Source organism: Nerophis lumbriciformis, linkage group LG08 (genome assembly GCF_033978685.3).
Source record: "Nerophis lumbriciformis linkage group LG08, RoL_Nlum_v2.1, whole genome shotgun sequence".
In the NCBI taxonomy this organism is placed as follows: Eukaryota; Metazoa; Chordata; class Actinopteri; order Syngnathiformes; family Syngnathidae; genus Nerophis; species Nerophis lumbriciformis.
In genome coordinates, this window is record NC_084555.2 from 47785392 (window position 1) to 47798471 (window position 13080).

The window sequence follows — 13080 nt, forward strand, 5'->3', positions numbered from 1 at the left end:
ACACTCCTTAGCGGGTTCCGACTTCCATGGCCACCGTCCTGCTGTCTATATCAACCAGGGTGAGCCCCACCCCTTTCGTGAGCGCACTGCGCGCGGAGTGACCCCTGTTACGCGCCCCCGGCAACAGGGGTGGCGGGCAGGTAAGCTGCGCGGGCGGAGCGCGCGGAGTGACCCCTGTTACGAGCCCCCGGCCACGGGGGTGGCGGGCAGGTAAGCTGCCTACCTGCTGCGCGTGACGCCGGCCGCGGCGGAGGCGGGGTGTCGGTGCGGTGGGCGCGGTGGTGACCCTGGACGTGCGTCGGGCCCTTCTCGCGGATCACCTCAGCTACGGCTCCCAGTGGGGCCCTCTCGGGGGAAGGGGCCTCGGTCCCGGACCCCGGCGAGGCGTCCCTTCTCCGCTCCGTAAAAGTGTCCATCTCTTTTTTTTTTTTTTTCTTCTGTTGTAGCATATGCTGCAGTTGCCTGCTCGTTTTTCGTATATGTGGGTAACAACATTTAACTATGTATATATATTTCCGAATTGGTTTAACTGCCACCCGCCTGAATCTATTTAAAATCTATTTTTTTTTTTTTTCAACCGCCCGACCCGACCCGCGGATAAAATCTAATTTTTTTTTATTTCAACCGCCCGATCCGCGGATAATCCGCGAACTCCGCGGTTGTGTCCGCAAACCGCGCATCTGTAATATATATATATATATATATATATATATATATATATATATATATATATAGTACAGTAATGAAAACACAGTTGTTCTACTAATTGTACTGTACTTGCTGCTTACTTTAAAAAAACAACAACACTTACCTTTCACTATTTGAGTAGCTTTTGTTCTGCCATTTGAGTACTGGCGAGCGATCTCTGAATCCGGGAACATATCCTTCACGGATTTGTTGAAAACATCCGCAAATGAGAACGGAATGATGGAAATCCGGATGTTGTGTGTCAGTGTATTGTAATAATCCCAGGAATGTAGGCTCATACGACTTCTTTGTTTGTCTTGCCTTTATTGCACAAGATGTAATCCAACCACACAACTGCTCCAATGTGTGTCTATCCCTTTTACCGGCAAAACTCGAACACCCACTTCCTATTAACAACGTCACTTCCCTATCTCTCCCGGAAGTCCCGCCCCCCAGCCAAAGTCATTGGCTAACACCCCGTAACCAGCCGCTACAGTATTAACGTGCCGGCTGGAATAAACACGCGCTTAGAAATAGCTCCGTGCCTGTTTACTTTATGGGTTATAGATCAACCTATGGATAACGGAGACTTATATAATAGTCTCCTTTTCAGGTGAGAGACGACGCTAAAGGCAGTGCCTTTAAGGCATGCCACCAATTAGGGATGTCCCGATCCGATATTTGGATCGGATCGGCTGCCGATATTTGCCAAAAATTGCGTATCGGCAAGGCATGGGAAAATGTCGATCCAGATCCAGTTTTAAAAAAAACTCCGGTCCGTGTTTTCCAACGCACCGATTTAAATAATACATTCCACTTTTCTGCTGCTCCCTAATTTCCGTTCCGCATTTTCCAGCACACCTTCAACACATCCACAATTCTCACGCAGTTGCTTTTAGCTGCTGGCATTACACGACAGGCTCTTCTCACTCTTTTCTGTGTCTCCCTCTCACAGACAGCGAGCGCACCTTCTTACACATGTCACGTCATACGTCACATACGTATACGTCCTCTCCCAGCAGAGAGCGAGGTAGCGGCATGGCTAACGTTAGCTGTGATGCTAGCGCAGCCGCTAAGGTGCGCGCCTGCTCAAGCGTCCTCTGCGCACGGCAAATCTATGCCACGCACAAAATCAAATAAAAAAATAAGCGCATAACAATTTTCGACACACGGACACGACAGAGAAAACAGTTTTCGTCATCATTGTTCAAATATTGTAACATCTGTCGAGACGCTTATCTCCATTCGGTGCCACACGTCCACACCATCGCCGAGGCAAACATTTCCACATCAACACCATATGAAAAAAATAGTGATTTTTTTTTAGTTGTGATTTCCCTCTCTGCATGAAAGTTTAAAAGTAGCATATATTAATGCAGTATGAAGAAGAATGTTCTAATGTAGACATGCAAGCCTTGAAAGAACATTTTGAAAATCAAGACTACATTTCCTGCAAATGGGTGCATTTCTACCCTATATTTTAACTTTAGATTTATTCTCATATCAAACTCTTTTGGCTGTCTTTTTGACACTTACATCCGGCGCCCCCCCCACACCCTGGATTATAAATAATGTAAATAATTCAATGTGATTATCTTGTGTGATGACTGTATTATGATGATAGTATATATCTGATAGTATATATCTGTATCATGAATCAATTTAAGTGGACCTCGACTTAAACAAGTTGAAAAACTTATTCGGTTGTTACCATTTAGTGGTCAATTGTACGGAATATGTACTTCACTGTGCAACCTACTAATAAAAGTCTCAATCAATCAATCAAAACACATAGAATCATCATACTGCTGTGATTATATGCATCAAGTGTTCATTCAAGGCAAAGGCAAAATATCGAGATATATATTGTGTATCGCAATATGGCCTTAAAATATCGCAATATTAAAAAAAAGGCCATATCGCCCAGCCCTAGTTCAATGATGCCATTTCTGTTTGTCATGTATAATTTTGTCTATTTTGTGTTTATCCTTGAATAAACAGGTCAGTTTCTTGTTACCAACCATTGTGTATTATTCAAACTCCCCTAATTCAGCTGGCTAGTTGTTATCAAGAGTACTAAAACCCTTTTCAACATGATTCTGACAACTAAGTAGGCTAAATAACTTTAAACTTTAATACATGCTCGGATAGGCCAGTATCGGCATCGGATCGGAAGTGCAAAAACAATATCGGTATCTCGGATCGGAAGTGCAAAAACCTGGATCGGGACATCCCTAATATATATATATATATATATATATATATATATATATATATATATATATATATATATATATATATATATATATATATATATATATAGTACAGTAATGAAAACACAGTTGTTCTACTAATTGTACTGTACTTGCTGCTTACTTTAAAAAACAACAACACTTACCTTTCACTATTTGAGTAGCTTTTGTTCTGCCATTTGAGTACTGGCGAGCGATCTCTGAATCCGGGAACATATCCTTCACGGATTTGTTGAAAACATCCGCAAATGAGAACGGAATGATGGGAATCCGGATGTTGTGTGTCAGTGTATTGTAATAATCCCAGGAATGTAGGCTCATACGACTTCTTTGTTTGTCTTGTCTTTATTGCACAAGATGTAATCCAACCACACAACAGCTCCAATGTGTGTCTATCCCTTTCACCGGCAAAACTCGAACACCCACTTCCTATTAACAACGTCACTTCCCTATCTCTCCCGGAAGTCCCGCCCCCCAGCCAAAGTCATTGGCTAACACCTCGTAGCCAGCCGCTACAGTATTAACGTGCCGGCTGGAATAAACACGCGCTCAGAAATAGCTCCGTGCCTGCCTACTTCATACCTGCCAACTACTCCGGTTTTCCCGTAATTAGTACGGTTTTCATCAACCTATTCCGGGTTACGGTTGCAGTGATTAAAAAAAACGTTTTTTCATTAATTACATTTATTTTATTTTTTTTAAGTTTTATTCACGAAATCGCCTAACAACAATGACAATCGACACTGCTTCCCGTAACTTCCTATCGTGCCATTCCGAATGCCTTGCGCGAGGCTATTTATAGCACCGCTGCCAAGCACGAGGCACCAGTTGCCATTGTTTCCAAACGAGCGAACGATCATGGAATCAGCCGGAGAAAAATCGCAAACGAGTCTTAAACCGAAAAGAAAACTGCAGTCATTTCGTGAAGAATATTCAAAAGCCTATCCGGGAATAATTATCTGTTCCAAAAAGGGTGAAAACTACGCGAATTGCACCTTGTGTAGACAAGATTTTTCGATCGGACACGGAGGAATTAGCGATGTAAAAGACCACGTTGAGACAAAAAAACAAAAGTCTAATGCCGTTGTTAGCGATACAGTGGAAAACTTTCAACGTTTTTCGTCGCCCAAACAGATTCTTTGGATGTCATAAATGCCGAAGTTTTATTTACGGAGGCAATAATTGAGCATGGACTTCCAATCGCACTGGCTGATCACATGGGACAGTTATTTCGGAAAATGTTTCCCGCCTCGAAAATCGCCAAAAAATATGGATGTGGTCGAACCAAAACATCAAACATTATTCAGTGTCTTGGAACAGAATCCTCAAAATTAAATGGAATTGTTTAGTACTGTTATACTGTTTAAAGTGTTTATACTATTTATGCTTTCAAGTTCAAGTTGAAGAAATCTTGTTAAATGTTGACAGCATAACTACCAAAATACAGAAGTATGTCCTTAATATTTTTGCAGTGCTATTTCTGTTGAAAAGTTAAAATGATTACATTAGAGATGTGATGTGACACTTTTCAAGTGTCTGATGGCTTAAATTAATTTTCATAAATTTTTCATATTTTGAATTCTTTTGAAAGGCTTACAAAAAAACTACATTTGAATTGTAATTCCATGCTATTGACAGGACTATTAATTTTAATGAAGTTAGCTTACCATGTTTACAGTATGATAATTGTGATAGAAATGTGAATTTTAGGCACAGAATATTTTTTACAATTGAACAAGGCAGTAGATTATACAAGCTTGGACAGAAAGTTAATAATGACACCAATTTTTTTTTTTATGGAATTGTTTAGTACTGTTTTACCATTTGTTTACTGTAAAAAGTGTTTATACTGTTTATACTTTCAATTAACAAATTGAAGTCATGTGAAAGGTTGACAGGATAACTGGCATTAACTGTCAAAATAATTTCAAACTATTGAAGTTAGCTTACAGAATAAACATGTCAATCAACCCATATGATTTTTGCTGTAATATTTTTGTTTTGAAAAGTCACTGTGACTGATAGAAAAGTGATGGTTTTAGCAACATTTTAACCTGTCTGAATGCTAATAATCTTTTTGCGTCGGGGGGCGAACCTGAACCCCCCACCAGGACTTTGTCCTGGACCTACCGGGGCCTGCGGCCCCTGGACCCTGGCTACTAGGTTTTTCTGATTTCAAAAGTTGGCAGGTATGCTACTTTATGGGTTATAGATCAACCTATGGATAACGGAGACTTATATAATACCGTATTTTCCGCACTATAAGGCGCACCTAAAAACCACAATTTTTCTCAAAAGCTGACAGTGCGCCTTATAACCCGGTGCGCTTTATTACGATTCATTTTCATAAAGTTTCGGTCTCGCAACTTCGGTAAACAGCCGCCATCTTTTTTCCCGGTAGAACAGGAAGCGCTTCTTCTTCTACGCAAGCAACCGCCAAGGAAAGCACCCGCCCCCATAGAACAGGAAGCGCTTCACCCGCCCCCGGAAGAAGAAGAAAAAACGCGCGGATATCACCGTACGTTTCATTTCCTGTTTACATCTGTAAAGACCACAAAATGGCTCCTACTAAGCGATCCGGTTCATAAAAAGACGCAATCTCTCCATCCGCACACGGATTACTACCGTATTTCACAGCTGATATTCCTGTGAACCGCACTGTGGAACGGGAGCACGTACGGTGAATATTCGCACCACAGGGAATGAGAAGTCATCCTTCACTGTGGTTCTAGCTTGCCATGCTAACTTCCACCCATGATGATATTCAAAAGGAAGACCTTGCCAAAAGAGACCTTTCCAGCCGGCGTCATCATAAAAGCTAACTCGAAGGGATGGATGGATGAAGAAAAGATGAGCGAGTGGTTAAGGGAAGTTTACGCGAAGAGGCCGGGTGGCTTTTTTCACACAGCTCCGAAGGCGAACACACCTTCACTAAGACGGGCAGATAGCGCCGGTCGACATACGCCAACATCTGCCAGTGGATCGTAAATGCCTGGGCAGATAGTTTCGGTCACAACTGTGGTCCGAGCTTTCCGGAAGGCAGGATTCACAGAACTGCTGCACAACAACAGCGACACTGAATCCGATGACTTCGACGAGGCGGAGCCGGCCATTTTTGGATCCCACGCTTGCGCAACTTTTCAATTCGGACACCGAAGACGAAGAATTCGAAGGATTTACGAATGAAGAATAACTTCAGAAGGTGAGCGCTATGTTTATTTTGTGTGTTGTGACATTAACGTTCGAGCAACATTATGTTGCTATTTATTGCTCTACACCATTTTGAATTTTACTATGTTTGTGATTGCACATTTGCGTACATTTTGGGACAGAGTTGTTAGAACGCTGGTTTTCAATATATTATTAAAGTTTGACTGAACTATCTGACTGTTTTTTTGACATTCACTTTAGCGCAGCGTTTTTTTGACATTCACTTTAGCGCAGCGTAGGCGCGGCTTATAGTCCGGGGCGGCTTATTGGTGGACAAAATTATGAAATATGTAATTCATAGAAGGTGCGGCTAATAATCCGGTGCGCCTTATAGTGCGGAAAATACGGTAGTCTCCTTTTCAGGTGAGAGACGACGCTAAAGGCAGTGCCTTTAAAGCATGCCACCAATATAGTTGTCCGGCTGGAAATCGGGAGATTTTCGGGAGAATGGTTGTCCCGGGAGATTTTCGGGAGAGGCACTGAAATTCGGGAGTCTCCCGGAAAATTCGGGAGGGTTGGCAAGTATGGTCACAATGAATACAGCTCACCAAACCAAAGCCAAATAAACCAGACCCTAACAAAGCATAAATGGCTTCTACATGTTTGTCTCTTACCAGTATAATGGAAAACAAGTTGCCTCTATACTGAAGCTATTATCATATATATCTGACTTATGACACCAAAAGATTTGCAAAGTGTGCCAGTAAATAGATATGTTAAAAATAGTATAAATCTCAAAGATTCCCAAGTCATTTTCATTGGTCATTAGCAAGCCAGTCATGTGATCTGTGATGTAAAGGGAGGATCCACAGATCCCTTACCCATCAACAACAATGCCAATCAAACATACTTTGTGAGAGCCAACAACAATTTATTTGATAAAAATTATGATCCATAACTTTATATTTTTAAATCCAAACACAAGGAGGATGAGCAATACATTTTAGAAGTCAGGTGCTAAATAACTGCAGCTTTATTGCAACACGATAGCATCAGAAACATTGCTAGGTGCTAAACATGCAAACTAACCATGTTCAAACAAACACTTACTGTACAAGTTCCACTCTCGCTGGGATGCCGAGCAATGGGCCGCTCACCTAATCTCGTTTAGATGAAGAGTCAATCACAATCTTAACCAAGGGTTAAAAAAAAGGGTCTTTTTTTGCCATATCGGGTGATGTCAACATCAACCAGCCTTTGTTCCATGTCCACATTTGTCTAATACCAGGTGAGAAATGCATGAGTTATAATCTAGAATGAACTTTAAACATGTTTGAGACAAAGCAAACAATAGCAGCATGAGTTAGCATTAGCTTACTGCTATCAATGCACCACTAAAATAGGCTGTTTGCGTTAGCACCTATTAAAGCAATATTGCTTATATTTCGTTAATTGCCAGGGCGCGACATGTAAATGGAGTATTGTTGGTTTGTGGATATTTTTTAGAGGGTATAATACAAAACCCAAAACCAGTGAAGTTGTGTAAATGGTAAATAAAAACAGAATTCAATGATTTGCAAATCCGATTCTACTTGTATTCAATTGAATAGACTGCAAAGACAAGATATTTAATGTTCCAACTGAGAAACGTAATTTTTTTTTTGCAAATAATCATTAACTTAGAATTTAATGGCAGCAACACATTGCAAAAAAGTTGGGAAAGGGCATTTTTACCACTGTGTTACATGGCCTTTCCTTTTAACAACACTCAGTAAAAGTTTGGGAACTGAGTAGACACATTTTTGAAGCTCTTCAGGTGGAATTTTCTCCTTTTCTTGCTTGATGTACAGCTTAAGTTGTTCAACAGTCCGGGGTCTCTGTTGTGGTATTTTAGGCTTCATATTTCCCCCAGGGATCAATAAAGTACTTTCTATTCTATTCTATTCTATTCTATATTGTGCCACACATTTTCAATGGGAGACAGGTCTGGACTACAGGCAGGCCAGTCTAGTACCCGCACTCTTTTTCTATGAAGCCACGCTGTTGTAACACCTGGCTTGGCATTATCTTGCTGAAATAAGCAGGGGCGTCCATGATAACGTTTCTTGGATGGCAACATACTGTATGTTGCTCCAAAACTTGTATGTACCTTTCAGCATTAATGGTGCCTTCACAGATGTGTAAGTTACCCATGTCTTGGGCACTAATACACCTCCATACCATCACACATGCTGGCTTTTGAACTTTGCACCTAGAAAAATCCAGATAGTTATTTTCCTCTTTCCTCAGTTTCCAAAAACAAATTTTGAAATGTGAACTTGTCAGACCACAGAACTCTTTTCCCATTTGCATCAGTCCATCTTAGATGAGCTCGGGCCCAGCCAAGCCGTCGGTGCTTCTGGGTGTTGTTGATAAATGGCTTTCGCTTTGCATAGTAGAGTTTTAACTGGCACTCACAGATGTAGCGACGGACTGTAGTTACTGACAGTGGTTTTCTGAAGTGTTCCTGAGCCCATGTGGCGATATCCTTTACACACTGATGTTGCTTTTTGATGCAGTACCGCCTGGTCCGTCATATCATGGCTTACGTGCAGTGATTTCTCCAGATCCTCTGAACCTTTTGATGATGTTACGGACCGTAGATGGTGAAATCCCTAAATTTCTTGCAAGGGCTTTTGAGAAATGTTGTTCTTAAACTGTTGGACAAGTTGCTCACGCATTTGTTGACAAAGTGGTGACCCTCGCCCCAAAAATTTGTTTTACCTTAAAATCATTTTTTACCTTGAAAATCATTTTTAACTTAGAAAAAATTTTTTACCTTGAAAATCATTTTTAACTTAGAAAAAAAAAATTTACCTTGAAAAAAAAAAATTTACTTTGAAAAATGTTTTTTACCTTGAAAATCATTTTTTACCTTGAAAATCATTTTTTACCTTGAAAAAAAAATGTTATCTTAAAAAAATTTTTTTACCTTGAAAATCATTTTTTACCTTGAAAATCATGGAACTTTTCAACTTTCTCAGTCTTTTTTGCCACTTGTGCCAGCTTTTTCGAAACATGTTGCAAGGTTGGTTTCTTGTGAGTGGTTCAGTTCTTACTCTTTTGTAATGAACCTCCTTTATGTTTCTCCCACTTTTGATTTCTTACACGATTTGCACAGGTTTTTGTCAATTATATTTAAATTTTTTGTCCTGTTCAGTTTTGTCCTTCAGGTGTACGAGCAGCTTTCTTTGTTTGTATGTCAGGTTTAACTGCTGTTTATTTTATTTTGTTTTTGTTTATCAGAACATTTTCTGGTGCGGGACAACTTTTCTAAAGCATGTGTTTTTCTTTTTGTGCCCTGCAGATCTCCCTGAGCAGCAGGAGTGGACCTCCAGGATGAAGCAGGAGGAGCCACAGCCCCCCCACGTCAAAGAGGAAGAGGTGGAGCCTCAAGACCCGCACATTAAAGAAGAAGAGGAGGAACATAGCATCAGTCAAGAGGAAAAGCATATTGAAGAACTGGAGAAAGTTGATGTCCCCAAGATGCCGTTGACTGGTGTCACTGTGAAGAGTGAAGACGAGTTCAAAGGTGATGATAAAGATTCTAAAGGTGATATTAAGACATGTGACACTGACCGCACACACTTTCAATGCTCTCACTGTGACAAAACTTTTAATCACCGAAAGAATATGAAAAGACACATGAAAATACACAGTCCGGAAAAACATATTTCCTGTTCAATCTGTTGTAAAAGTTTTACACAAAATGCTTATCTGAAAAGACACATGAAAATACACAGTGGGGAAAAAGATTTTTCCTGTTCAATCTGTAGTAAAGGTTTTACACAAAGAGATTTGAAAATACACATGAGAACACACACTGGAGAAAAACACATTTCCTGTTCAATCTGTGGTAAAAGTTTTACACATAATACTTATCTGAAAAGACACATGAAAATACACAGTGGGGAAAAAGATTTTCCCTGTTCAATCTGTAGTAAAGGTTTTACACAAAAAGTTCATTTGAAAAGACACATGAGCACACACAGCGAGGAAAAAGATTTCCCCTGTTCAATCTGTGGTAAAGGTTTTACGGCAAAATGTGAATTGAGAAGACACATGAGAACACACACTGGAGAAAAACCGTTTTCCTGTTCAAACTGCAAAAAAAGCTTTTCGGAACGGTCAACGCTCGCACAACACATGAGAATACACACTGGAGAAAAACCATTCACTTGCTCAGTTTGCGATAAAAGATTTTCTGACAAGCAAAACTTGAAAAGACACACAAATAGACACACTGCTGAAAATCCTTTCGCCTGTTTAAAATGCAACAGAAGCTTTTCTGAACAAGCCAACCTTGCACTGCACATGAGAATACACAACGGAGAAAAACCATTGAAGTGCTCTTACTGTGACAAAACGTTTCAATACGGTTGTCATCTGAAGAAGCACACAAGAGTACACACAGGCGAAAAACGGTTTGTCTGTTCAATTTGCCGTGAGTGTTTTCCAGAGAATGTAGATTTTCAAAGACACATGAGAACACACACTGGAGAAAAACCTTTCGTTTGCTCCGTTTGCGGCAAAGGATTCTGTTTGAAGCAAGGTTTGAAAACACACTCAAGAATACACACTGGTGATAAACCCTATACCTGTTCAAGGTGCAACAAAAGCTTCACTTTTCGAGCAAACCTTCTGGTACACATGAGAATACACACTGGAGATAAACCATTCATGTGCTCAATTTGCAATAAAAGATACATCCGAAAGGAAGACTTGGTAATACACACAAGAAGGCATACTGGTGAAAAACCCTTTATCTGTTCGGTGTGTGGTAGAGGTTTTGCACAACATGCCAATTTGAAAAAACACATGAGAATACACTCTGGAAAAAAACCATATTCCTGTTCAAGGTGCAACAAAGGTTTTACTGAACGACAATCGCTTGTAAGACACTTGAGAACACACACAGGAGAGAAAGAACCGGAGTGAGAAACAGTGTGCTGGTGAGAACAGCAAATGAAGCTGCAGGATTTGAAATAAACTGTCATAACGCTGACATTCTAATGACATCACCACTTGTAACGTGTGTGACACAATCATGTCAATATGCTTCAACCATTTCTAGATTACATTTTCTTTGTTTTGTATTTTACTTCCAGTCAAGTACTTGTGTTATTATTATTAGTTCTTCCTACTCCTTTTTTGGACATATTGTAATGAGAAATTGTGAATATGTGACATATACACTGTAGCTACTCTACATGCATGTTCAAAATAAACTAATACCGATGTCAAACAGCAGCAGTATTCAGAGGATTCATTTCAAATCTAGAAATGTTTTTGATTGATTGAAGCTTTTATTGGCAGATCGTGAGAGAAGAGATGGATGAAATGGGGGGAAAAAAAGAGTAAAGATGTGAAAATAATAGATGCCAAAAGACTTGAGACTTTAAGAGGAGGGAGAAGTGACAGTTTATTTGACTGGTGTTTGTGAATGTGATGTAGGAATGACAAAGTGAGGGAATCTATCCCACAAACACTTTGGTTCCTTTTAGATCTGAAAGAAGTGGACACACAATACAACCATGTCAATGGAAACAAAGATGTGCAAAGTGTGGAGGAGAACATTGTCAGAATAATTGTATCCAAGTTATCACAAAACTTTGTGTGGCCATGAGTTCCCGGCAAGCAGGCAAAAGCTGTCTTTGATCTTACCAAGCAGAAGGCTTGTAAAACTCCACTGTGTAGGATGGGAAGCAACATGAAGGTGTTCTGTTTCTTTTATGTATTGTAATCCACAGAAAGATGTTGTCTTGACCCGAGAACTACAAAGTGGAGAGGAAGCAGGACCAGACTCCCCTCCAGGCGACCTTTTCTTTGAACTGTTCTGTAACCAAAGGCGATGGCTGTTTACGACCCCACTCCCTTAGAAACATCTGTTGCCATGTAATCGGGGAAAGTCCAAATAAAGGAGGAGGCGTACAATATTTCGTCAGAGCGTGTTGGAACACTGTACAAGAGTACAGGTGTACGCACTCTCCTCAATTGAGCCAAATATAATTCTGTCTCTGTTTAATTCCTTGCTTCTTGTCTTGGTTAATAGATGTCATCGGTGTTTGAAGCTGACAAACAAGCTTATGGTAAATGTGCTAAAGATGCTAAGCTAATGTGTTTTAAGTGGGGTGGGGAGCATAGTGCTGCACATGTGGGATGTGCAGTCCAAAAACATGCTAAACAAGTGCAAAGTTACAAGACAGAAATGCACTAAGCAACATTGGCGCTGATGAAAGAAATATTGTTGGAATAAGAAATAAAGAATGATGATGAAGACGGTGGTGGAAGCTGCTGAGCAATATTTAGGAATGAAATAATGTAAAGCAGAATAAATACATACTATTCTGGCTCTTAACCAAGAGGCATCACTGTTATATTTCAAATCATAATGCAAAAGGACAAGTCCAAATATGAATTAGTGAAAATAAAGTTAGACCTTATTTCATTTGTATTCAACAAACTTGGTTTCATATTCATCTTGATCTTGTGATATATGAATTGTATGAAATCAATCAATCAATATTCATTTATATAGCCCTAAATCACAAGTGTCTCAAAGGGCTGCACAAGCCACAACGACATCCTCGGTACAGAGCCCACATCAGGGCAAGGAAAAACTCACAACCCAGTGGGATGTCAATGTGAATGACTATGAGAAACCTTGGAGAGGACCGCAGATGTGGGCGGACCCACCCCCTCTAGGGGAGACCGGATGCAATGGACGTCGAGTGGGTCTAGCATAATATTGTGAAAGTCCAGTCCATAGTGGATCTAACATAATAGTGAGAGTCCAGTCCATAGTGGATCTAACATAATAGTGAGAGTCCAGTCCATAGTGGATCTAACATAATAGTGAGAGTCCAGTCCATAGTGGATCTAACATAATAGTGATAGTCCAGTCCTTAGTGGATCTAACATAATAGTGAGAGTCCAGTCCTTAGTGGATCTA

The 13080-nt window shown here is 40.3% G+C and overlaps 1 protein-coding gene across 1 annotated transcript in view; it reads left to right on the top strand.

Annotated features, from left to right (window-relative positions):
• Nucleotides 1-11378, top strand: part of LOC133611932 (uncharacterized) — a 151676-nt gene extending 140298 nt beyond the window's left edge. The window contains exon 17 of the mRNA XM_072913688.1: nucleotides 9436-11378. Coding sequence (XP_072769789.1) covers nucleotides 9436-11066 — 1631 coding nt within the window. The 3' untranslated portion in view covers nucleotides 11067-11378. The remainder of the gene's footprint in view (nucleotides 1-9435) is intronic.
• The last annotated feature ends 1702 nt before the right edge of the window (nucleotides 11379-13080 follow it).